The 26,785-nt window shown below is 34.1% G+C and overlaps 3 protein-coding genes across 5 annotated transcripts; 2 read left to right on the forward strand and 1 right to left on the reverse strand.

The window, feature by feature from the left end:
- Nucleotides 1–488: 488 nt before the first annotated feature.
- On the forward strand, nt 489–17,011 carry LOC100242157 (RNA-binding KH domain-containing protein PEPPER). Of its 2 annotated transcripts, none has more exons than XM_019219162.2 (7): nt 489–774; nt 10,172–10,430; nt 10,850–11,004; nt 11,083–11,304; nt 12,045–12,239; nt 12,561–12,900; nt 16,509–17,011. In XM_019219162.2, exons 1-6 carry the CDS (start codon nt 556–558, stop codon nt 12,783–12,785), a joined length of 1,275 nt encoding a protein of 424 aa, XP_019074707.1. In that variant the 5' UTR covers nt 489–555; the 3' UTR covers nt 12,786–12,900; nt 16,509–17,011. The 2 variants fall into 2 exon arrangements, with proteins under 2 accessions (XP_019074707.1, XP_059592156.1); XM_059736173.1 differs by lacking the exon at nt 16,509–17,011 and adding an exon at nt 13,112–13,318.
- LOC100247530 (tRNA (guanine-N(7)-)-methyltransferase) lies at nt 15,183–16,748 on the reverse strand. The gene is made up of 2 exons (XM_002282981.4): nt 16,654–16,748; nt 15,183–16,186 (listed from the first exon to the last, which is right to left on the reverse strand). Exon 2 carries the CDS (start codon nt 16,151–16,153, stop codon nt 15,395–15,397), a length of 759 nt encoding a protein of 252 aa, XP_002283017.1. The 5' UTR covers nt 16,154–16,186; nt 16,654–16,748; the 3' UTR covers nt 15,183–15,394.
- LOC100259270 (protein CUP-SHAPED COTYLEDON 2) lies at nt 16,788–26,517 on the forward strand. Of its 2 annotated transcripts, XM_010650140.3 has the most exons (5): nt 16,788–16,878; nt 19,726–19,864; nt 23,921–24,225; nt 24,563–24,834; nt 25,847–26,517. In XM_010650140.3, the coding sequence occupies exons 3-5, from the start codon at nt 24,057–24,059 to the stop codon at nt 26,381–26,383; spliced, it is 978 nt and encodes a 325-aa protein (XP_010648442.1). In that variant the 5' UTR covers nt 16,788–16,878; nt 19,726–19,864; nt 23,921–24,056; the 3' UTR covers nt 26,384–26,517. The 2 variants fall into 2 exon arrangements, with proteins under 2 accessions (XP_010648442.1, XP_002280812.1); XM_002280776.4 differs by lacking the exons at nt 16,788–16,878; nt 19,726–19,864 and adding an exon at nt 23,162–23,761.
- Nucleotides 26,518–26,785: the final 268 nt, after the last annotated feature.

Consider the following 26,785-nt stretch of genomic DNA (forward strand, 5'->3'; position numbering starts at 1 on the left):
TGTGACACAAATCTATCAAGATGAATGATCGTCTATTCTATAATATATTTTAAATATTGCTTATAACCTTTTCCAACTTTCTAAAGAAAGTAGCTTTATTAATAGAATTGACACAAATTATTCCCATTATTTCTCATTCAATTCTTCTTCTTTTACAACAAAATTATAATTTTAAAGTGATAATAAATAATTTTAAATGCAAAAATTATTGATGTTGGTCGGTCAATAAAATTTTAATGTGATGACGTCATGCTAAGTAATTCTATTCTTAAAAAAAGCAAAAGGCGATTCTATCCTTACAATACAGCCCATTTTCATTGTAACCCGAGATTTCGGGTCGTTGGGTTCTATCGACCCGACCCATCCCGTACACGTTACCGTAAAAAGTTTCAAAATGAGCGAAGTGGGGGAGTGGGACCCACATCCGCCACGTTTCTTACAAGAGTAATCCATATAAACTCTCACTTCCTCGCTGTCTCTCTACTCTTCTCACAACACTCTCCACTTCTACTACACCAACAGCACCTGTTCCTCCTCCTCATCTCATCGCTGTCAATGGCCTCGGTGGATCCCACAGCAGCTTCAGCAAGCGGCAGAAAACCGGCGGAGAAGTGGCCGGGATGGCCCGGCCAGAACGCTTTCCGACTCATCGTGCCGGGCTCGGCTGTCGGCTCCATCATCGGGCGCGAAGGGAAGATCATCAAGAGGATCTCCGAAGGAACCGGCGCTCGAATCCACGTCATTTCTCTTCCCGCCGGAACCACTGATTGCATCGTCAGTTTGCTCTCTCTCTCAATCTCTCGTTATCTGCCTTAATTATCTGTAATCTCCTTCGTTAGAATTTTCTCCGTTTCCTCCTTTCGATACTGTTTGGATCGAGAGTTTCTCCGCGCCTTTTTTTTCTTTTTAGTTTTTGCGATTCCGATCGGTTCGTACGAAAACTTGCGTGTTTGTTTTCTGGCTGATCTGTTGTGTTTGTTTTCTGACTGATTTGTTGTCTGCTCTTTTCGCTTGTTTGTCTGTGTTTTTTTTTTCCTTCCTTTTTTTTCTTTTTTAATTTCACCTGTGAAGATCGTCAAAACCGAGGGTGTTTGCAGTTGAGTGTGGATGTGATTTGGAATTGAGGATTTTTTTTATTTTAGATTTAGAAAACATTAATCAAAATCCATCTTCATTCTCGGAAAATTTGAGTTTAAAATAAAATTGAAAACATCAAAATTTTCTTTAAAGAGAGAAAAAGGAAAAACGTTTGCGGAGAGTTGGATGACTCATGTCATGGGACCCACAATATAAAAATAATAAAAATATTACTTAACTTTCTTTGCTTCAATGAAATATTTAGTAATATTAATTAAATAATTATATTTTATTATATCATATATTATATTATTTAATAATTAAGTTTAGGAACTTAATTATTACTCAAATAGGTTACCTCATCTACAATAAAGAAATTAATTTCTTATCTATTAAAATTATTTCGTTTGTCTTATACCAAATTATTATATTACATTAATAATGATATCATGATCTTATACCAACTATTATATTATATATTTTGTTAGGAATAAATACAATGTATTTTACATATTTATTTTTCTCTTTATAAGGTTTGTTTGTTATTATTCTAGAATGTGATGATGTAATCAAATATATATATATATATTAAATGTTGTTATTACTTTGATTTGTATTAAGTATTTTATTTATGGACATTTTTTTTATAAAAAAAATAATTAATTTTAATAAATTAAAATATATCAATTCTACTAATTATTGGAAATTTTACTATATTACTTTAAAATAAAAAATGAAACTATTTTCAAGAAATAAAAAAAAAAAATTGAAAAATATCTTGTAAACCAAACTCAATGGTTTGCTAGGAAAATTGTCTTAGTAGAATTTGGAATTAAGGTTTCCATTGCAATTTCAAAGCAACCAAATGGTCTGGTTTTCTGAATTTGTATTGGTACCTCAACATTTGATATTGGTTATAAATTATTTAAGAATTTATCTACCCTCATTGTACTTTGGTGGGATAGGCCAAGGTTTACAATTTTGAGGGGGTTTAATAAATTTTCAAATTTTGGAAAGGTTTCATAACATTTGGCCAATTTTTGGGTCTTGTGTGGAAGATTCTGATTTCTCAGATTTAGCAAAATGTTATGGCTGTTTGTTTACTTGAAATTCAATGATGAAGGAGATCACTGTAAGGTTATGTCGTCGTTTTGCTAGCCGGTGAAGAGTGATATGGCTAGTTCGAAGTTCATTGGAGCTGCAGTGAGAAAATATTGGACAACATATTCATAAATTGAAGGTTTAGATCAACAAAGAACAGTGGGGAAAGTTCTGGCGTGGATATCTCATTGAATACGGTGGAGAGCTTGTTGCAAGAAAGGATTTGTATCATTTCTGATCTCTTTCTTTCCCTCCCTCTTTGTTTTTTTCTCTGGTTTTACTTAGCAGGGGCAAAGATACTGGTTCATATCGTCAAATTTTTGTGAACTTTTGGAACAAAATACAGCATATAAGCATTAAGAATTCAATGTAGAGGCATACTCATCAAAGCCACCAACCCTTATAGAGTTTGGAGTAGTTGATTTCAACTAAAATAATTTCCAAACTAGACATCCATGTGGTCTAGGATTTTTTTTTATTTATTATTTTTTAAAATTTTATGATGCTTCATGAATCTATACTTATTCAAGTATAGAAGGAGGTTAGACTCATGAATGGAGGGTAATTATCTTCCAATACTACACAGGGAACATTAAACTCAGCTCATCACCATTTGTTGACTTAACCATTAAAGGTTCATTGGTCTCGATCTTCAGTAGCTTGTTTGCTTTCAATGAGTTTTTCTTATTGGTATTGGTGGAAACCTCGTGCAAGTACAAATAGGAATAACACCATGGTGGTTTATGACAAGTCACCTTTGTTTCAACCCTGTCTCTATATATTATGAAAGATCTCATCCTTGAAATGAACTTGTGGCATAGTATGAAGAGGTAGTTGAATTTATTTGCAAATCCTTCATGTCCGTGAGGATCCCATCAGAGCGTCTTCTACTTCTAATAGATCGTGAACTAAATCAAAATCATTTTCAATGAGTCCATAAGAAGCGATCCCATTTTTTTCGTCAAGTCCGCCAGAAGAACTCAAAAGATAAGGAAACATCCTTAATTTCTTCATGCTCGTTTCAAGTTCAAAGTACTATTTGTACAAATAAGAATCCCTTTTGTTACATGATTTTTCTTCATATGGATACATATATAAGCCATCTTAGGTTTATTAGTTTGGAAGAGACAAATCAATCATAATTATATGATGCTTCACGAATTTATACTTATTCAAGTATAAAAGGAGGTTAGACTCATGAATGAAGGGTAATTATCTTCCAATACTACACAGGGAACATTAAACTCAACTCATCACCATTTGTTGACTTAACCATTAAAGGTTCATTGGTCTCGATCTTCGGTAACTTGTTTGCTTTCAATGAGTTTTTCTTATTGGTATGGGTGGAAACCTCGTGCAAGTACAAATAGGAATAACACCATGGTGGTTCATGACAAGTCACCCTTGTTTCAACCTTGTCTCTATATATTATGAAAGATCTCATCCTTGAAATGAACTTGTGGCATAGTATGAAGAGATAGTTGAATTTATTTGCAAATCCTTCATGTTCATGAGGATCCCATCAGAGCGTCTTCTACTTCTAATAGATCGTGAACTAAATCAAAATCATTTTCAATGAGTCCATAAGAAGTGATCCCATTTTTTTTCGTCAAGTCCAACAAAAGAACTTAAAAGATGAAGAAACATCATTAATTTATTCATGCTCGTTTCAAGTTCAAAGTATTATTTGTACAAATAAGAATCCCCTTTGTTACATGATTTTTCTTCATATTGATAGATACTCGTGCTCTTCTTGTCATAGCCCACTCAAAGGAACCTTCTTTTATGTATCAACACAAGGTAAGTAGTTTCCTTGAACACAATGGGGGTGATTCAAAAAGTGTTAACATCTTTAATTACAAATTCTATTCATTTAGGAAATAAAGATCACTCATATTCAACAAATGCAAAAACATGTAACTTTGATTGTTTGATGAGAAATCAAGGGTCATAATTGAATCCAAACCATCCACTTTATTGCTTTATCAGGCAAACTAAATATGGGTTTCAACCAATTTGTGATATGTGCAAACCTCAAATACTATACTATGTTGTTTCATTTTACAAAAGGGGAATATCTAAAAATCTTATCTCAATCAAGATAAATAGTGAAATCTATGATATTTAGTGCTACTTCTTTTTCCTACATTTTCTCATAATTAAAAAAAAAAAAACCTCAACTGCTTTGAAAAAAAAAAAAAACCCATTAAGGATTGTCAACAAGTACTGAGTACTCCGGTAGACCAACGAGCGAAGCGATTGGGAGCACTTGGTTAAGAACTATACATGGGTGTGTTTTGTCATTGCTAAGGCAAGGGTAGGAGGGGTGGCACTACCATGGGTGGAGATGAAGAAGCAAAGACAGGAGTATCTGATTGTGATATCATAAATGAAGAATGATTTGGATAAGGAGAAGTTGGAGTAGGTTATGGAGGAAGAAGAAGGTGAGGGAAGCATGGTTCAAACAAAAAACAAAGATGAAGTAGGAAGAAATCTCAAAGAGTTTATATAAAGGGTTTTCCAAGGATATGTAAAAAGATGAAAGGTAAAAGTGTAGTTTGCATATAAGTAGTGCAAACTAGGTTTAGGATGAAACCAAATCCACCGTGAACCTAATTCATCTTTTCGAAACCTTCTTAAAGCCATCTTGAATATGAATAAATTCTCCCCATACCTGTCCTATTAGGGGTAAGGTGGAGTGGGTTATCCTATAAGTCAAATGTATTGCCATCTCTAAGTATAAATAAAGGTTATGTTGTCTCGACTATGCCACCAAAGGCTCTAGGGAAGTCATAATAGCAAAGAAGAGTAAGGCTAAAAAAGATTAAGCCATTAGAGAATAATATAATTAGTTTGCTTTAGGTCTTGCTTTCATAAAGTATATTGTTTCATTTAGATCCCACTCATTTGCATCAACTTATCAACAACCAAAATAAGCTCAAAGTGCTTATAAAGGAAAAAATCCCCAACTTGAGTACAAAAGCAAATCTCTAAACCATCAATACGAAGGAAGATGAATACTTTGAAAAAAACAATTGGTGAAAGATTTAATTTAAAATTGTTTATCTTTTATAAATTCCTCTAAATTACAACATCTTATTATCCTTATCGACTCTATAAATGTTATAAATGTTGCCATTAATGGAGTTGGCTTTCACATAACTCACCTTGTTAGGTAATATACACAAGAAAGGGCTAAGTATGAGAAATTTTCAAAACCCAGGATAAGTTGGTAGTGCGAGGGGTTAAGGATTTTGCTTTAGTATACATTGCCTTATTCCTTTTATCATCTCACTTTCGTTTTTTATTCCCAATCTACTATTCAACTAAAACCTATTATCTGCCACTCTTGTACTGTTATAGTAGACCTTTCTTTTTTGATGTAACTAGCTTTTCTCTTACTCTTCATTTCATTAGAACGTTATTCAAGTATCATTCAATCATTCCACCATTCCATGAAAATAGTACACTACCACATCAATGGAAAATTTGAATTTTCATAATTTTTTCTAAATTTTATAAATATGATTCTTGATCAAATTGAGAATGAATTTTGAAATGCAATGTAGGAAAAAAGTTGTCTTACTTTGATTTGCCCCACTTGTTGAGACTAATGGTCCCACAAATCAATGATGTGGTGGTAAGTAATGCTTCAAGGGTGGTGTTAGGATGAAGGGTGACACACCTTGAATCCTCGTGAACCTACCCTACTACATCCTTCTACTAGCTTCTAAAGTTATGATAAAACTCATATTCACACGATCTTTCCAAACAAGCTCTAATAATTAGTAATAAAATTCTTTTGATAACATGTCAAGATGGGAAGACTTGAAAATGATCCTTAAGTGATCTTTTCTCACATTAAGTTTTAAGTTAGAATTTTTCTACGAGAATACTAGTAAAACGTGGAAAGTATCCCACCTCTTCTGGATAGTAAACTCTTAACTCTTAACTAACTAGAATTATGTCTTCCTAAGAATATTGTTAAAATCGAGAATCAAACTTAATTATAAGTGAGGCTTTGGACAATGTGTGAAAAAAGGAATGACTCCAAACCTATAAAATATGCCTCTTGCCATATGGAGTCTTTGACGGTTAAATCAACAATAAAGACACATGAAGTAAAGAAAAATGTCAAAATATAAATTGATAACTAAAGTTTTAGATACACCATCAAGTTTGGTTGCATTGTGAATTGAACATGTAGACAATAACGATAAGTTGTCTTTTTGAAAAATTAACAAGGAAAACTAGACACTAGCATGACATGGTTAATCATCCTGTGCTTTGAACACTAGTAGGATTTTTGTTGGTTGGACTTACCTTGTTTGATAAATACAACTTTTGGGATGAGGATCATGCCTAGTGCCACACGTCAAGTTAAGGGAGATCGTTAGGTACTCTTTGATGCAATCTATCTCTCTCATCTATGAATCTTTAAATCTATTACCTAGTAAGTTGTTATTAAGAAATAAACAAGTTTATAATCGTTAGACCACCTTTTGGTTTAAACTATTGACTATTTGATCAAACAAACCTTTTGCCTTTCTTTTCCATCCATTTAAAGAAAATATCTTTGATACTTTTCTAAATAATTAGATTGGATGGATAGAAAGAGCAATTTTAATGAAAACAAGTCTACCATCCTTAATCTCAAGAGAAACTAGTGTTTCACAAAAGTTTTAATATAAAATTCTAGAACAACTGTAGTCTTGAAAGAAGAGCTTGATAACATGTCTCAATATGACATGACCTTGTCATGACCATTTAAATGCATTGACATCTTGGTCTCAAACTTGAATTGAGGCATAGTGGGGTAGGAATATGAAATGTTCATATCCTCCATTTCTTGTTTAAAATTTTTCAAATAATTTTTTTAAGTTTTCAATAAATGAATAAAAATTTGTATGTTATTTTTATGAGAACTAAACTTATATTTTTATTTAATATATGCTCATAAAAGGAAAAATGAAAAAACAAAATTTATTTGCTTTTGTATATAAACCGGCGTGTGGGTAAGGGTAAGATAATATCTGAACAAGTTTAGAAAGAAAAAAAAAAAGATTACAAATATGCTCTAAATCAATTTATACCTTATGAGAAGCTCCTTCTATTAGGAACAATAGAAGATGATAATATCCACCAATTGCCTTTGCTCCGAAATTGATTTACTTAATTTACACTCAAGTAGAATATTCAAAACTACCAAAATTTTCATGTTCCCCTACCACAATATTCTTACTTTTCTACTTTTAAACCCAATACTAGTTCAAAACATAAGAACACACACCCCAATGTGCACAAAAAAAAGTATTATAAGCCAATTGCAAGTGGAAAATATCCAAGGGCCTACCCTGATAAATGTAGGCATCCTCCTACATTACATCCAATGTAAAACTACTCAATCACATTGATAACCAAAACAACTCAATCTCCTTGCTATTTGAAACATAAGTTTAGTCATTTCATTCTTGGTTTAGCTCCCATTTAAAAATTCGACAACTATCTTCTATAATTATAAGCTTGTAAGACACATCTTTCTCCGTAGGACTCCAATATAATGAACCCTAACTAACTTGAAATCACATTAGGCTATTAAGAAACATAACATTCTCATATCAGGTGGTTTATAATATTGTAAAGGAAACATATGAGTATTTTTTAATGCAAAATTTTACTTAAAAATGTTACTGATAGTCGCTTTCTTGCTCAAACGTCCAAATTAGGTTTTTACATACTAACTATATCTTTTCTAGTTAGTTTTTTTTTTTTTTTTTTAATTCTAAAACATCTTTTCAAAATTGTGTGGATCTTTCCAGCACCCAAACCATAAGACTTTCTAGGTCAAGTGTTTTAACACTCTGACACCTTGCTTTTGCCAATTTATTTTGGTTATGAACATTTGGTGTTACCAATCACAAAAAAATATTCTAATATTTGTCTCATAAATTATCCTTTCTTTAGTTGGAAAGTAATAATTACTTAATATTACGGAAACATATATCTACTAGCTTCTATTTTGGATAGCTCTAAATGTGGCATTCATTTGTATTTAATTAAACCAAGTCAACTAATACTTTTTTTTTCTTTGAAAAGTATTTAGTTTCTAGGTGTTGATATTGGAATTTATCAATGATATGTGAATTTACAAGGAAATGTATCTTGTCTACTATGGCATGTTTGCTTAATGGTGTGGACACTTCCTTTGATGTTGGACATTGATGGGTTTCCCTAATGGAGATGCCTTTACCTACATGAAGTGTTTCTTGAAGCTTTAGCCTACCATTTCTCCATTGCACTAGGATAAGGTGACAACATAGTGCAAACTTCTATCTTTAAGTAAATGTCCTTGTTATGATTGTTAGCCTATGGTAGATGCTGAGGAAAGTCTCATTCCCTTATGAGGGTGGAAACACTCACTTGATATATTGTAACAAAAGGAGGGATCATCCCTATCAATAACCTTTACACTCATTCATGAGGAGGAATTGTAAATACTTTCCTTGAAAGAGCTTGGCAACAAAGTGGTCAATTGCTTTTTGTCTAAGTTAAGGATAGGGCTTGAGGAGTCTAATTGGACTTGATGTAACTTGATGATAAGCTCGACACGGTAGGTTCAATGTAACTTGGTGGTGAGCAAGGCTTGCCCAACCATCAAACTTATGAAATAGTTTAAGGATATTTGTTTGCTTTTTGTCTGTCTAAGTTAAGAGTAGGGCTTGAGGAGTCTAATTCGACTCAATGTAGCTTGATGATAAGCTCAACACAAGTCAATGTAATTTGGTGGTAGGCAAGGCTTGCCCAACCATCAAGTTTATGAAATGGTTTAACAATCTTTGTTTGGTGGTTGGAATCAGAGACCCATTGAGGCAATATCAACCTATATATTGTTGAGCTTGTTTTGATTGAAAAAAAAGGATGTGAGACTACTTAGCAGGACATTTGTCATTGTCACCACATGCTTCTCATATAAAATCACTAAGGGCACACATGACAATATGCTATTGGTCGGTGCATACACAATGGCATCTCATTGGTTTATATATATAATATAGCATCATTTCATTAGTCATATTGTATCTCTTAGTTCTTATTTAAAAGATGCTCATACTTAAATAAGGTTAAAGGCTTATTATTTGAGAAATTTTGGCTTCTCAAGATTTTGTTATTTTAGGTATTATTTTTCTTAATTTTTAGTTCATTATTATCTTTTGAGTTTTCCTTCCTGCTAATTTTTTTTAATTCATTCTCACTCACCTCTTAATCTGCTATGCTCTTCTCCTTTCCTTTCTAATGGGGACACCTTGTCATCCATGTGAACTACCCCTTCTCATAAAAGAGTTCAACATAAACACTGATCAATGTTTGCCATCTAAGCCAGAGAATTTTTAGGGTTAAGGCCACCATGATCAAAGCTTTCTCATTATGTTACAACCTGAATTCTTCTTTATTTGATACTGGTTTGTCACATGTTTTAATGCAAGAACACACCATCTTAATGTGGACCAAGCTTTTATCACATTTTTTGAAAATTTAGCTTTGAATAGTAGTGATCATCAATTGATCACATGCATATGGTTAAAGTTGATATACATACAAGCCATCCAGCTCAGACCAACTTTTTCATACATGTCACAATCTTGAGTCATGTTGCTATGGTTTTTGTCATGCAGTACATGGTTTCCATTTTATAGCAGAAGATTGGAAGAGATAAAGTTCTTCCTACACACCATGAATCAATGTCACAGGATATCAATTTTGTAAAACTTATCATTGTCTAAAGTTAGACATGAGTTTCAGAATTTTATTTTTCAAGGATATATGATCAAAAAAAGGATTCATAGTAGAAAGACTTCTTTATGACTTCTGTATTATACTAGGAGAAGAGAAAGAACAAGAAACGAGAGATTTCAGCATAGTTTATTTTTTAAGCTTTGTTTCCAGCCTCCCCATTACCAAGATCTTAAATATTTAGTTTTCCTCTTCGTTTCAGGTACTGATATCGGCGAAGGAACAGCCACACTTACGGCTATCCCCAGCAATGGAAGCTGTAATAGAAGTATTCAAGCGAGTTACTGGGCTGTACCCCATTGATGGCAATGGGATGTGCTCAAAAGCTTCTGAGGTTAAACTAAGCTCGGTGACATTCTTAGTAGGGTATTCACAAGCCCTTTCGATAATAGGAAAAGAAGGATCAAGAGTTAGAGCAATCGAAGAAAGCTCAGGCACCACAGTAGGGATTTTATCACGAGGTTTGCTTTAAACAAATTTTGTCAAACTCTTGTAGTTATTGGTTACTAGATTTAACTGTTAAACACAATCACACACATGATTAGAAATAAAGAAAAAGACAGATTTTAACATGGTTTGACAATCAATGTGATTCTTATGTTCATGGAACACACCAATACTTGAAAATTCACTAATAAAACAAAGATAAAGAGCTATAATGGTGAAACTCTCTTTCTCCTTACTATTGTGGCTGCAAACCCTTTTTCTCCCCCTAACGAAACCCTAAATTATAAAAGATTTAAAATCTAATAAGGGCAAACTTGTGATTTGACCACCATAAGCTCAATAGGGAGCTCGATTCCAACATCCTCTACAAAATGTAATAAAACTTATTCGGACTTCACAATCGAACATTAACTACCTTTTTTTTTCTTACTAGGTTGCGCAGGAGTACCATTTTATGTGAGCCCGGATGAAAGAATCATAAAAATTCAGGGTCAGGTTTTGAAGGTGATGGCAGCAATGGAAGCAGTACTGTATCATCTGAGGCTGTACTTAGTAGACAGCAGTGTCATACCGGCATTCAGCGAAAAGGTGAGTTTATGACTTAGGATGATGGGTTTAACTTTAATATTTATGAGTTCTGGGTACTAATAGATGGTCTGTTATCAGTGCAAGACTGGTATCTCGCAGGCCGATCAAAGCCTCTCATTGCATCATTCTACCCCTGCCCATCAGCCTGGAGCTGATTCCATGTATTCCCTTCCCTTGTTGGGGCATGAAGCCAAGGTGGAGGCAAAAATCCCTAGCTCTTATTCCTCATTGTATGCCCAAGAGCCTGTGCTTGGTGGATTACCCTTGAGGAGGTCTGACCGTGCCGCTGCGCCTGCTCAGGTTGGTTGGTTGGTTTTTTTCATTCTTGTTCGCGTTCTGGTGATTAAAGTTGTTTCGGGCTTATTTGGAAGTGTATTAAAAAACATTTCTACCATGATTCCAAATGTTATTTTTATAAAAAAACAAAAACACTTTTATGTAGTGTTTTATTTTTGTTCTTTATATTTGTATAATTTTTTTTTAAAAAATATTCTCAAAAAATAAATGATAATATGTTAGGAAATATCTGCTTTTCAAAACAAGTTCCATAAATATTATTATTTTCAGTCTAAAAAACCATTTTCTGTTTGTAAAAACAGTTTCCAAACATGTCCTATATTTCTCAAGCTTTCAAAGCCTTGGGGTTTTGTTTCTATTCGTAAATTATATATGTTGTTTCACATCTTTTGACACATTTCTTTCTTAGCCGCCCAAGATGGGAAAACCAGAGAATATCCCTCATTAGAAGATATGCTAGACTGAGCATTGGCCAGCTTTAAACATTTCAAAACGTTGCTAGAATCCTCAAGTTGGACCCCCTAATATCCGTGTTTAGAGACAAATTTCACCTGTTGATTATCCAAAGACCACCCATCAAAATTTGATCTGACACAACCCAAAGGGAGCGTTCCCTGGCGGTTCAGCCTATCTAATTCTATTTTTTGGTTCATCTTTACAAGTACTTTTTGCAATTGTGTGTCTTGTCATATTCAGGCTTGATTTTGTTGTTGCTGTAGCTAGTCGTTTAACATTTGTTTCAGAGAACGGAAAGAATAAAAATCCCTTTCTCAGCTGCCAAGGATATCATTGGCATTGCTGGCGAAACTATTGACCACATCCGTCGGACGAGTGGATCCATCATCACAATAGAAGAGGATAGAAGCCTACCTGACGAGTACATTCTAGAAGTGAGGGGCACAACCTCACAGCTCCAAACAGCTCAACAGCTCATTGAGGTAGATTTCATCCTAATCTTGAACAGTTTTGTTCTATGAGGAAGTTTTGTATTCTCTAGACCCATATATAATATTTATCAGGAGCTGGTAGTTTTCCATGGGGCAAATAGGACAGCAGTTACTGGTTAGATAGACCATATGGATTGCTCATTTTAGCATATGCTAAACCTGTCCCAAGAACATGAGAAATTTGATCTCCACCAACATTTACTCTCTTAAACCAATCCTAAAAAATGTAAAAGTAGGGAATAACATGCAGAGGTTCACATTTAATTTAACAAAATGATTCCTCCTTTTTGGAATTGGGTTTCCCATTTGCAGGAGCTTCTTGAGAGCCATCACCAGCCAGGAAGGGAGGGAAGTATCTATGACAACATGGATGCTGGATTAAGTTCCAACTCCCAGTTTGCACTACCCACCCACCCTCTTTCTCCCTTCTCACCCCAATATCGCTTCCCATCTCAACCATCAGGGGAAAACGGAATTTCAAGTGCAGGTGAGCACACTGGTTCGAGGTTTTGGAAGGGTGATCAGATTTCAGAATAATTCCTTTCATTGAGTTTCTGTTAGGGAGATCCATAGTGTTACAGGACCTTTAAGTTATGGAAATGAAACCTGCTTGACTTGTGGATAGCAAGAGCAAAAATAACACAGAGACATGGTAATTAAATCTTTGACTTTTATTTTCTCTTTATTGTTCCATGCATTTCTATTCACTTGTTTGGTAGCTCTGCATATTTTTGCAAGTTTCGTTTCTTTCTCTTCCTTTTCCCCCTTGGGATCTTATGGTTTATAGACTACTCGTTGACTTCTGTTGTGTTTCTAATGCATACTTGCCTTTACTGTTGTATCATGTCATGTCAAAATTTCAGAATCTTTTACCAGAGCCTCACCCAAGCAGATCACAACCTCAACCAAGCAATTCACTTGTTACTTACTATATGTAAATTGTTAAGGCAGTCTTTGTTTGAGAGGTTATATAGATCTATATCAATGGTGAAAAGATAGGGCACCAGAACTGGGATATTCCATTCCAATAGAAGATTAGAAGGCAGAACAGGGCAGTACATTCTAAGATGATTTTCCTCCCTCTTTTCAAATCTCTTCTCGGGTCTCCAATTTCAAGTGATCATAGCAGCAAGGATCTATGAAATTCTTTACAATAATGGGACTCAGAGCTTTCGTGGTTTGAGTCTCACTTAAACCTTCAAGTAAGGTTGAAAACTCAATCTCAATAACAAACTCATATCCAACAAAGAAGGCTCACATTGAACCAGTCCATGGTCTGAAAGGGATTCTGCACTTCCTATTTCCTCAGGAATTAGGATTACTCAAAGAACAACTACCATAATTAAGATAAGAGTTACCTACTGGGGACCCTTCCAGTTACATAGCAAACTCTCTTTTCCTGTCATCTGGATAAACTAAAACTCAATCACCAGGAGAGCCACTTGAGAATTTTTTTTAAATAGGTAAATTTAAAGTGTATATATAAAATGGAGCTGCCAACTAAGCATCCCAAAGTATATGCTGAATACCAAAGGGCACAACCAAGAAAAAGGAAGGGCTACAAAAAACAATGCTCACCCTCAACAAGAACCCAACCAATCAATAAAGCTAATTAAAGACGAAGGACCATCATCTATAAACAACTTAGTCCATGACCACAAATTGCAAAGAAAAGAGTTTTTTAGTCTTTGGTTCTAAAGCTCATCGTTTTCAAAGGCAAATTTGTTCCTTTCCTTTTAAGTTGTCCAAACATACATAAGGGGGTTGTCCTCCAGGACTTCTTACATTTTTTGCCCACGAAAGAACCATGTCAACCTAAAAGGGTCTCTCTAACCATATAAGAGAGAACCCAAGACACATTAGAAAGGGCAAACAACAACTGCCATAAAACCCATGCCTTACCACTTGAGAAAATTATGGTGGTTGTTTCAAATCAATTAGTGGAAAGTTTTATAACTACGTGGTTTGGTAGGCCTCTCTTTTAATGATGATGGGTGTTTGAGAACATCTTTTGATCCCTAAAAACAAAAGGCCACAAATGGCAAGTCATTTTAGGACTATCATTCTTTGCATTCTTTCTTAAAGGTTGCATAAAAAATAATATTAAGCAGAAACCCCTTTTAAGTGTTTTGCTGCCAGACAGAAACATTGTTAATTTTGAACTTATTCTCCCTGAAATCATGCAAGAAGCTTCCAAAATGAAAAGGGGAAAGTTGATGGATGGCTATTAAACTTCACATGGAAATGGAAATTGATGGAAGGGGTGCATAGAAGATTAGGTCTTTTCTGGTAGATGGACTTCATGAATTATGGACTGACTGTCCAATGCGCCTCATATGGCATAGTTTATGAATGGTTGTGATCATGGAAATATTCATAATTCAGAGGGAACTGCTATTAGAAGAGTCATCCTTATTGTTAGGACATGGTTTTTCACTTTCATTTTCTTTTTATGTACTCCATTTGGTCTAAGAAATTGTCAGCCTAAGAACAAGAACATATGAGAACACTAGTGCAATCACAATAGTAAAGATGAAATTATTCAATCAATAAGCCAGTATATGAAAACCAAAACCTTTTCAAATAAGAAACCCATGACATGAATAGAGGTGATAGAGCAAACAACTTTAGATAATAGATTGGCATGAATAGAACAAACAACGATAGATAATAGATTCATAGAAGACAAAGAAAAAAGAACTTGTAACTGCCTCATGAGTTGGCATACCTGATTGTCTAGTGTCACCCGAGAAATTAAAAAAGAAGATCTTCCCGGTTCTAATTTATCCTTGTCTGCTTGCGAGTCCTAGCAAACAATGAGCTGTTACACCCTGCTGTCACATATTGAAAAGTGCTTTACAGGAAGAGGGGAAAATAAAGCATGCATGAGAATCAATGGTTAAAGAGAAAAATCACTCTTTGGTGGGTTCTCAATTAACTGTAATGGCTTTTCCTTCTATAATATTGGTAAAATGCAGCCAAACTGCTGTTTACGATCCACATTAACACTACTTCTGACAGAAGAAAACTGAGAAACAAGCGAAGTATCTCTTTGAAAAATTGCTTTTGCCTTTTTGGAGCAGCAAAATTAGACAAACATGCCGATACAACTATAGTGCTCTGACATTCTTTGGTGTCCTTCTGCATCATAGGGATGGAGCAATGCGCCTGTAAACCGCTTGGAAAGTCTGTCCCCCATTCCTAGCAACCTTTTGCCCTTCCTCTGTAGCAGAACTCAAGAGCTTTACCACTGGATCTCCTTCAAGTTCTGCCTCTGTGATGGCTTCAAACATAGGGTGACCCTCCAAACAATCCTTCATCCAATCTCCAAGCTCTTCCACATCTGTAATTGTGTAGATAATCCCACCAATACCAAGAACATATGCATACTCATCTAGCAAGTGTGTGCTAATCACCCTGCGACGATGGTTCTTCTCTTTGAAGTGAGGGTCAGGGAACAGGAAGAACATCTTCGAAAGCTGCCCTTTACCAAAGTAATTCGGGATGTATTTCATAGAATTAGTCCGAACCACTGACACATTCTGGTACTGACCCGGGTTTGCCACCCTCAAGGCCAAGATCCGTTCCTTGACGTACTCCGTCACCTTATCCCTAATTTCCATCCCAATCATCAGAGTCTCAGGGAAGAGGGTGGAAAGACTAATTAGAAGCCCTCCAAAACCGCAACCAACATCCGCAAACTCGATTTTTTTGGAATCACCCCCTTCATCCGATGATGAAAAAAGCTGAGGAAAGTGAACAGAATAGTCGACATGAGAAGGGGAAATCGGGACCGGGAAATGAGAGTCACTCAGTGGATTACTGTGAGCTCGTGCTCGGTAGAATCGCTTCCGAGGTAGATGAGTAGACTTGCTAATTTTCGAATGCCCCTCCTTCTCCAACATTCCTTTTTCTGAAACAGTTCAGGACGTAATGCCCTAAAAATGGGAAGGAGAAATATGTAATGCATTCAAGTTAGAAACAAAGTGAAAATTTCGTCCCAAAAAATCCAAAAAAAGAACACAAAATGATTCAGCAATGAAAATTCTGAGAGGCAAATGTCAAAGAACTTGAATGAAAAAAAAAAAAAATCATTCTGCCCAATCATATTGGAAAAAATAATAAATTCCTTCCCTTTATAACCAAAAAACATTCAGAAACTCTCCGTAGAGAGAGTAACATGCATTTGATATCTTGTGATCTTTTCCGCTGTGACTCCGAAAACAATAATATTCTGATTGGCATGTTCTTGTTCTCTAGTAGTTTCAGAGCGCAAGAGTTATAGTGGCCTTTTACATCTCAATTCGCATTGTTATTGAAGTTGAAGAGCAGAAGCAGAGACGCATAATTAAAGAAAACGGAACATTCAAAACCAGAGATTTTCAGCCTCATGCTTGCTCTGTACCTTGTGCCAATGGTCGACGATGACGACGACGAGGAGCTTCAGAAGAACGCCTGAGCGGCTCACCCTCCCTTCAGAGTTCGGAACCCTAATCGATCTACAGAGGACAGAGAACTTGCAAATACCATTGGTTTGTGCTCTAGGCCCACAGGACTCTTGGGCCCAGGCCCAGTGTGAGGCCTACTACCAGCTTCGGGCCTTTAGTCATACGGTTTTGAGCCCATCCAGGTACGCTCCCTACTGGACTCAAAATTGGAGTTGATTTATGTAGGTTTGGTTGGAAAATCATAGATAATGTCTTTTTCTCTTTCCTTCTTAACTTCTTGTTATATAATTTACCAAATAATAATAATAAAATTATAATTACCAAATCTGTTCAATAAGATAGTAAAATTTAACAAATGATTAGACCACTAATTAAAGAAATAATACTACCGCATTTTCAATATTTTTAAGTAGAATTAATATGTTGTATCTTGGGTTTTTATTGATTCAGAAAATTCCAAATGTTAATTGAGTCAATGATTGAATCAAAAGATTATGGGCTGTCACACTTTCAATATTTTTAAGTAAATTGACATGTTGTGTGTTGTGTTTTTTTGGACAATTAGAAAGTTCCAAAATTATAGATTCAATTGATTAAGAAGATTCTGGAATGCCACATTTTCAATATTTTTAAGTAAATTGACATAATGTGTCTTATGTTTTTTTCGAGAACTAGAAAGTTCCAAAATTATAGAGTCAATTGACTTAGAAGTTTCTGGAATGTCACGTTTTCAATATTTTTAAGCAAATTGACATGTTATGTTTTGTGTTTTTTTTTTTGGGGAATTAGAAAGTCTCAAAATTATAGTCATGTTTGATTAAAAGATTCTAAGATAGTTTTTTTTTACGACATCTTGAATTAGTATTAGACGATACGTATAATATGTCAATTAAAAAGTTAAAAAACTTTTATGAACATGATTGATTCAATAATTAATAAAACAAAAGGTTTACTTACCATATTTGATATTGTTTAAATATAATAAAAGTATGCATTTGGATTGGTCTATGATATTCGAAATTCTATTATTTCAATGTGAAATCGCTTTTGTTCTAAAAACACATAATTTTATAGTCAATTCCTCATCAAATAATGAATGCATAGGCTTGGGAGGCTCAAGGTCACTATAGTCCTTTAATCAATGTAGAAATTGGGATGGTAATTTTCATAATAAAAGTAGAGAGTTGAAATTTCTAACATTATTGGTTAAGATGATTGGTATAGTCTATGTTATGTTTTAGAATAATTTAAGATAAAATGTAAAAGAAAGAAAATAGAGAGAAAAAGAAAAAAATAAACTTAAATTCTATAAATTATTTTTATATATTTCTTTAAACTCATTTAACTTATTTCAATCTATTATATAAATATTAAATAATTTTAAAGTATATAATTTTCTAACTAATTTGAATTATATTTGATTTTCTTTTGTATTTTTTATAATGAAACTAAATATGAGAAAATTATTTTTTTCTAGCATCCTTTTTCTTTTGTCAATATTTTTCAAGAACCAAACATTGCCTTTATGATTTATAATTAGGAAAATATGACTTTTGAGTTCATATAAGCTCAATATTTATAACAACTCAAAATCTTTTTTTTTTATATTAAAATAAATATAATGTATAAATAAATAAATTATTTTTATATTTAGTTGTTTTTCAATAACTAAACTAGAATTTTCTTTTTTAACAAAAAATTAAAATAATTTTATACATAATTAGAGAATGTAGAGCATGTGGGATAGTATAATACTTGACCTACGCTTAGTTTTAAATAATATTCTTGAACTAATTAAGTTTTTAATTCCTAAATTCATCTGCTTAGGGCCAAATTAGGGTAGACCCAAAAATACCCATCCATTATCATCTCTAATAATATAACGTAAATATTATGATGTAATTAAATTATTCATGACTCAATTGTTAGACCATGGCGTAGTTGTATCAGATATGACCAAATATATTATGATCGAATTTAGAACATCTTGTAACTTGCCCTCTTTCCACAATAATCGTTCTAGATATGGCTCTAAAGACACTTTAAATTGCAACGATACTTTAACTTGTGTATATAGACTTGGCCACTTTATTAAGGTGAGTGCAAATTGGGATAGTAATTGTTGACGGTCCATATTTAAGAAAATAAAGCTTTGGAGCTTATATGAGTTTTAAATATACATATAGGCTGACTCCATCATGACTCGAATGTATTCACCATGATTCGTCATATCAATCATGGGCGAACTTGGGACATCTTGTGACATGGCCTCACTCATCTTGATCAGAATAACCATTTTGGACATGACTCAACTGAGTTCAGCCTTGACTAGAAATAGTAACATGAGTTCCATCCATTCCATCCATACACCATATACATAGAGACTTGGTCGTTTCACACACCAGAGTACTCTTAAAACAATCATAACATGATGAATGGTCCAAAGAAAATGACCAAAACACCATGAATATTGGTTAAAGTCTATATCTGGGTTTGTCTCCCAGAGCAATGAAACTTGAAAGGTTCTAGAGAATTTGGCCTCTTCAGCTTCTAAATATATGATCAAAGGTTTACGTTAGGGTTTGTGGACAAGAAATGTAGAAGAAACACTCCTAACTTACGTGGACAGTAAGTAGAAGTACAGTGAAATTGATATAACGAGGACTATTGGTACGATATATAACTTCACTTCTCTTGACATGCAACTACTCATTTGAATATTGCACCACTTTAGGAAACAAAGATTAGCAACACATAACTCTCACCATTTTTAATCCCTTTCTTGCATCCTTACTCCAACCACTTGAACTTCTTTCACACTTCAAAATTTTCTTAATCATTGGTTTAGGGCTAGAAGTTAATTGGCTCACCAAGAAAAACGTACCAATATGCAATACTATTTGAGCTTATTGATTCAGCTTCTATGGAGTTTTATATTTTGAAGTGTTTGAGAAGTAGCCTACCAAGCATGAATATTGATCTCTCTGTAAGATGTCTAGCTAACAAGGGTTTGATCTTACTTCTTCTAGAGAGTCTTCTCTTGAAAAATGCCTTGCAACTGCTTCATCATGGGAGTCGACGGAGTCGTTGCAAAATTATTGGATTTCAAAAGCGACTTGTTTGGAGTAAACGATAAATGACACATCTCCTTTTATCGTGTCGTTGAAGGTATTGAATAATAATTATTATTATTTACACGTCAATTATATGAACGGGCACGCAAGTTTAGTTTATAATTTACGTTACCAAGATGATGATTCTAACGTGGTTTAAGTGATTTCGTCTATGACTAAACATATTGCAACTAACATTAAGAAATGAAATAATTTAGACAATTAAAGTTAATTGTGGATTAGTCGCCTTACACATTTTTTCCGTGCTTCCCTTTATACCTCAATTATCGTTACCTAACTATTTTAGATAGTATTTCAAGCATTATAACCCTAGTTGTCATTTTTTAATCAGCGGTTAGTTTAGTTTTGATTAATTTTTGTTATATTTCATATATATTACTAGAGATTTCAACAACAATATCAAAATTGAAATGTACTTTTACAATTCGAAGTGCACGACAAGTAGGCAGGTGTATGATTTTCTTTCTCAAACCAGTTAATTTAGGTCTTTGATTTGTTTCTAGGGGACAGTCATATGGACAAGCGTCAAACAACTGCTCTATGGACAACTATCATCTTCACAAAATTTAGGGCAAATTAAGTAACATATTAGCATACGGAACTTGGAGATCTTGAACACAAAAGAATATTGGTGGCACCAACAAAATCAAAATTAAGCAGAAAGAAACTTTATATATGGTTTGATCTATAAGTTTCATTACAGTCGTTTGTGCATCATCTATGGTTTATGAACCATGCATCATCTAGGGTTTTTGAGCCATTCATCATTGATGGATTTTAATTTCTTTGATAGTGAATGATCATGAATAATTCTTCTTTTGTTAAATCTCCAAGCATGCCCTTTAACCACGTATTTCTTCTAGTAATTAGTATAATAAGTTGCGATGGGTGCAACTTGTTTGTAAAGGGTAGGTGGCCTTTGGAGAAAAGCTAGACATGATCAAGACTCTAATGGAAATTGGATGTTTGAAGTGTTCAATAAGTAAACAGAAGATTGTGATAGATGGCTACTCATTTTATTTATTTTAATAACTTCTTAGAAACCATGTCTCAATAATACATTGCTAGCTATATAAACCTCTAAATCTTTCCAAGATCATAACTAATCCACTTTTCAAAGAGATGAAATTAAAACACAATTTTCCAAACAGACTTACATTTGAAATTAAGTATAATTAAATATGAGCCATGCTCCCAGCTAGAGCAGGACTTAATTAATATTAAACATATACATGTTATGATTGTGATCAACAAGAAAGACACTACACTACGAATTTGGGATGATTGGTGTTTGTTGCTTCACTGTACTGATAGATTTAGAGTGTTCAGGACTGATATATCAAGGATGCATAGATGAAGGGAAAATGAAGTACAGCTCAAATTTATGGTTCCTTAGCCTTAAAAGGTGGCTTTGGTGGTTGCTGTCTCCTTCCTCATTTCAACATTAAAACCGATATTCAAACAAGACCTATAACTGACTAAATGTTCACTAAATCTATGTTGAACGCGTGACCAAGCTTCTTCTTACTCAATCCTCAAATGGTGTATATACTTGTCCATTCATCTCAGGACCTGATATGCTTGTCTATGAAAAATACTATATGTCCTAAGACAGGTCTTCAGGAAAATTAAACACATTGAATAATGGGTGGGAATTTAGGCTCTTTTGTATCTTCTGTAGAATTGTAAACTATCCCAGTTTGTAATATCATCAAAGGAGAAGGCCAAGTCCCCCCTCACTCTGCCAATCAAGGGCTAAGCCCGAAAGCCATATCATCAAAGAAATTAAACACACATTTCATGCACATATACACTTCAAATATGCATTTTCATCCTTACCCTTTTGCTCCAAGATTTATATATATTGAGTGCTTGAAAAACCAGGCAGAGAAAAGGTTGATATTTTATGTTAACATTTGTGAATGTAGCCTTGGATTCACCAAAGTTTTTGTCAAACTGCAATGGTATAGGTGAGATAAATTCAAACGAGAGCTAGCTAAGAACCAAATCTTGGGGAACATGAGAGGAAGATTTAAAAAGAGAGAGAGAATGCAACTTGGTTTGAATAATAGCAATAATGAGTATACACACAAAAGAAACCAAAACAAGAGAACAAAAAGAGAAGGGAATCAAGGAAGATGGTCAGGGAAGGTGAGACTCTCTCCCTTGAAATAATAATACGGATCCCATTATATTATCACCGTGGTCCGCGTCTCAGGGGAACTCCCAGATCCTCTCCATTCTTTCATGTGAGTCTGTGACCTAGCTAGTCTTTTTGGATCTTTTCTTTAGTCTTCGTCTATTGGTCCCACGTGGCTGGGGATTTTGCCTATGTGGCAGTAGTTCACTGGTGAGAGGAGAGAGGGTGACGACTCGGGTTTCTTGGTGAAGGGACCCACCCTCACGTGGCATGTTGGCTGGCAGGGCGGTGTTTGGTCCGAATCTAAGCGGGTATATTATTCATTCGATTTACATTTTGTTCTCCAATATTACAGAATTGTTTACTAAAATTTGGTATATTTACATATGACAACAATCTAAATAATATCTGTTTTGATCGAACCATTGTACACATTAGAACATGTCGTCTCATCCTTTATAAGTATTAAAAACTTCTTTTCAAATATATATATGATTTTATGTTCCATGCTAGTTAATAAAGATTATTATTTCTATTTTTTATTCTTCTTTTATGTGTAAATTAGTTGATTTAAAACCCTAATACGATATCAAATTAGTTTAAACTAAGGAAAATATATATATATATATATACACTTAGAGTGTATTTGACAATGATTCTTGAAACGTTTTTAATATTTCTAACACTTGAAAATTTTTACCTTTTAAGTATTAAAAATGTTAAAAATATTTTCTAAAATCATTACTAAATGTACTATTAGAGTGCGTTTGATAGTGATTCTATGAAGCGTTTTTTGTATTTCTAGCACATGAAAATTTTTATATTTTAAGTATTAAAAAAGTTAGAAACGTTTTCTAAAATCATGGTTTGATAGTGTTTTTACGTAAAACATTTTTAGTAGAAGTTTTTTCTTTGATAGTGTACAATTTTAATAGTTCTTTTGCTTCCGTGATAAATTCTCTCGCTTGTGCCTCATAAAAAGCAACAACCGAGTGATGCATCATTACCCTGATGATATAATATAATAAATAATTTCTTTATCTCGTATGATAGTCAAAGAGCAGATATAAAAAATAGCAAAAAAAAAAAGAGAGAATTGAACAATCGTACAAGCATATTAAGTCTTTCTCCAAAAAAATACTATAAAATGATTTTTCAAAATTTTTAAAACGTTTCCTACATTTTGTTTAACACTTGATTTTTTTTTTCAAAAACATTTTTTAAGTTAAAAATACTTTTTAAAATTACTGTAAAATGGACTCTTATTGTGAGAAGAAATGTTTTGACATTGAAAAATTGGAGTAGCATATTTAATTTGGCATGTAATTGTATTTAGAACCATGGTTTTATTTTGTACAAAAAATTATAATTTGGGAATTGAATTTAATTTGTGTGTATTTTTCTTGGGGAAAGGGCATGACCATGGAAACCCTAGATAATCAAGTCCAAAATGATGAATTTACCATCCACAGTAGTGGTTTTGGGTTTTCTTCCATGAGTCTTTGTTTAACTTTTTATTAGCCTTAGTATTTGACCTGGCCAGAGTACCTTGAAGGTGAAGGCCCATAGTAGGTGAGAGCTTCAGAAGCACACCCTTCCTTCTCAAACCCCAGAAGCTTAAATTTCAAACGTCTGGTGCATGCTAAGCAAGAAAAGCTAGTTTCATAAACTCTCACACCAACCTTATCCCATATTGATCACCCCTGCAATCCATTGAAATTTATGTTAGAAAAGATACCCAAAAACATTGTTTTTCTAATGGAGGAATTCTTCTTCTAGCTCGCCATGCAAGTAAGCTACTAAGCTCATGATTTTTCCTTTTTTCTTTTTCTTTTTTCTTTTTTAATATGGGGTATATAGCTAGTACCTGAAATCACAAGGAAAGTTTGATCAAAATTCAAAGAGAGGTTCAGAGTCTGCCATGGATGACAATTGTGTTTCACATGACAGGAGATGAAATTTTGAAGACTCCATCAGATCAGATTCTGTGTGGTTTTTAGGCTTTTGGTTTCTTCAGTATATGTATGTGGTCTTCTTGTAGTATAGAAGATTATTAGCTAGTTGGAGAAGACAAGGATAAGAGAAGATGGAGGAAGAGAGGAAGGAGGAAACCTTGCCTCCAGGGTTTCGGTTTCACCCCACCGACGAAGAGCTTATTACTTGTTACCTCATAAACAAGATATCAGATGCTACTTTTACAGGCCGGGCAATTGCAGATGTTGATCTCAACAAATGTGAGCCATGGGAGCTTCCAGGTATATAATTCTTGTAACTTCAAATCTTAAAGTATATGTAGAATTAATTAGGACTATATTCCCTTAAAGGTCTACAATTCAACCACAATTCTAACATCTTAAACCAGTTTTTCGGTTTTCAATCTTATATTCTCCATGAACACCTCTCAGATTTTGCATCCTTAAAAGGAATTAAGTAATACAGTGGTTGATTAATCACTGAGGAAATCATGATAAAATATACCAATGGTTAGTCACAATTTCTTGTGATGAAAGAGAGCATATTCTTCATTTTCCAAACAAACTTGGAAAATTTCCTATATCTTCTGATCTAGTTAATCTTTGTTCTCTCGATTAGGGAAGGCGAAAATGGGAGAAAAGGAGTGGTATTTCTTCAGCCTCAGGGACCGGAAATACCCAACTGGAGTAAGAACAAACCGAGCCACAAACACTGGTTATTGGAAGACCACAGGGAAAGATAAGGAGATTTTCAACAGCGTGACCTCTGAGCTAGTTGGGATGAAGAAGACCTTGGTGTTCTACAGAGGAAGAGCTCCTAGAGGCGAAAAAACCAATTGGGTCATGCACGAATATCGCATCCATTCAAAATCCGCCTTCAGAACTAGCAAGGTAAGATTATCCTTATCATACTTACATGCATGTCTTCAAAAGAAAATTAGGGTTAGGTAAAGTTCAACTCATCTAGGTGTTGAAAAATATAAATATGAAGATAAGATGAAAAATAATCATCTTTCCCTTAGTTTTTAGGTGCACTAACTTCCATTTTCGATTCATTCTGGCTTCCAATGGCATCATATATAGTTGTAAGATATCGAGAATAAATGAACTGGACCATTAATCTACCAACCAATGATAATAGTAAGATATCATATTCCAACATATAAGCTGAACTTCTTGTTTTTTCTGAAGTCTCTTCCAACATCAGTATCATATTTGCGGTAAATCCATGATTTAAAAAAATTGAGGACCTTGTTTGTATCCATGCATAAAATGACAAAGCCAAAAAAATGTCTGTAACTTTGCCCACACCCAACCCCATACTATATTTGACCACTCAACTTAGTAGTAGTAGCAATAGTTATAGCATTTGCAGCAGTAGCTCTATTATGGAAATGCCCCTTGTTCAAAAAACCAAACTTGATTCCCTAAAAGAGAGATCAAAGAAAATTGCATATAAGTTTTTAAGAATAGTCATCCCCAACCATTTTCAATTTAGTCCGGATGCCCTTATTTGAGAAGTGTTTTTGAAAATTATTATTTGATGTTTTGTAAAATAAGTGTGTTTGAGATCTAAAATATTCATGTTTTTAAATTAACTTTTTTTATATTTATATAATTATTTCATAAAAACGAGTAAAAGATATTATTTAAAAACACTTTTTTTTTTTTAAGAATTAAAAACTGTTTTCTATTTAGAAACCACATGTATTTTCCCCTTTTTATATCTTGGTGAGTAGAAAAATATTTTAAAAATTAGTTACCAAAGTCTTGATATTTGCAGTTTGTATACTACAATTTGATGTTTTCATCTAAAAAATAGAAAATTATTTTAAAAAATAGTTATGTCTATCATCTGCAGTTTGATACTATACTGCGATTCTAACCCATGTTGATTCAACAGGATGAATGGGTGGTTTGCCGTGTGTTTCAGAAGAGTGCAGCTGGAAAGAAGTACCCATCAAACCAATCAAGGGGGATGAATCCCTACAGCCTTGATATAGGTCCAAGCGTCATGCCCCCACCAATGCTGCAGGCAGATTCTTCCCAGTTCCCCATGGGAAGAAACTACGTAAGTAATGCAGAACTGGCTGAGCTTACAAGGGTCTTAAGAGGAGGATCAACTGGGGGTCTCAACCTACCAATCCAGTCACAATTGAACTACCCATTAGGAGGAGGATGCTTCACGATATCCGGGTTGAATTTAAACCTTGGAGGGACATCCACACAGCCAGTTCTGCGGCCAAATTCTTTGCCTCAGCCCATGCAGATGAATCAACAGGATCATATGATGACTTCCCCCATGCTGACTAGTGGGTCTATCCCTACTGATCAGACTGGGTATGGTGCAGAGGTTAACAATGGAAATGGACACAACAGTAGGTTTATGAATATGGTCGACCATTGTGTGGATCTAGATAACTACTGGCCTCCCTATTAAGAGAGGATTTGATAAGAAAATTTGGTGGACGCCTGTTTCGTCTTTTTGAATAATTGGTTAAGACGTTCAAGCTTAGAAATTGATGTTATGACTTCTCATAAAATATAGGTAAGTTTGTTAGCTATTTTCATCCTTTTTGGCGTTTTTTCTCTCCTTTTTGGTCGGATGCAGATGGGGTGTCATAGGTGGCTATCAAGCAATCAGAACCAGATCTTGATTAGCCATGGAGTCATCACCACCTCCCAGGTTAATTTGAATTCTCATATGATCACAAAATTAAAAAGCATTCATTGTTTCCCTCGTTTTGGCCTCGGTGTTGTATCATTGGGTGCGTTTGGATCGAATGTTAAAATTTTTAGAAAAAATACGTTTCTCATGATCATGTAAAAATAATTATAAAAC

This window comes from Vitis vinifera, chromosome 4 (assembly GCF_030704535.1).
Source record: "Vitis vinifera cultivar Pinot Noir 40024 chromosome 4, ASM3070453v1".
NCBI lineage: Eukaryota > Viridiplantae > Streptophyta > Magnoliopsida > Vitales > Vitaceae > Vitis > Vitis vinifera.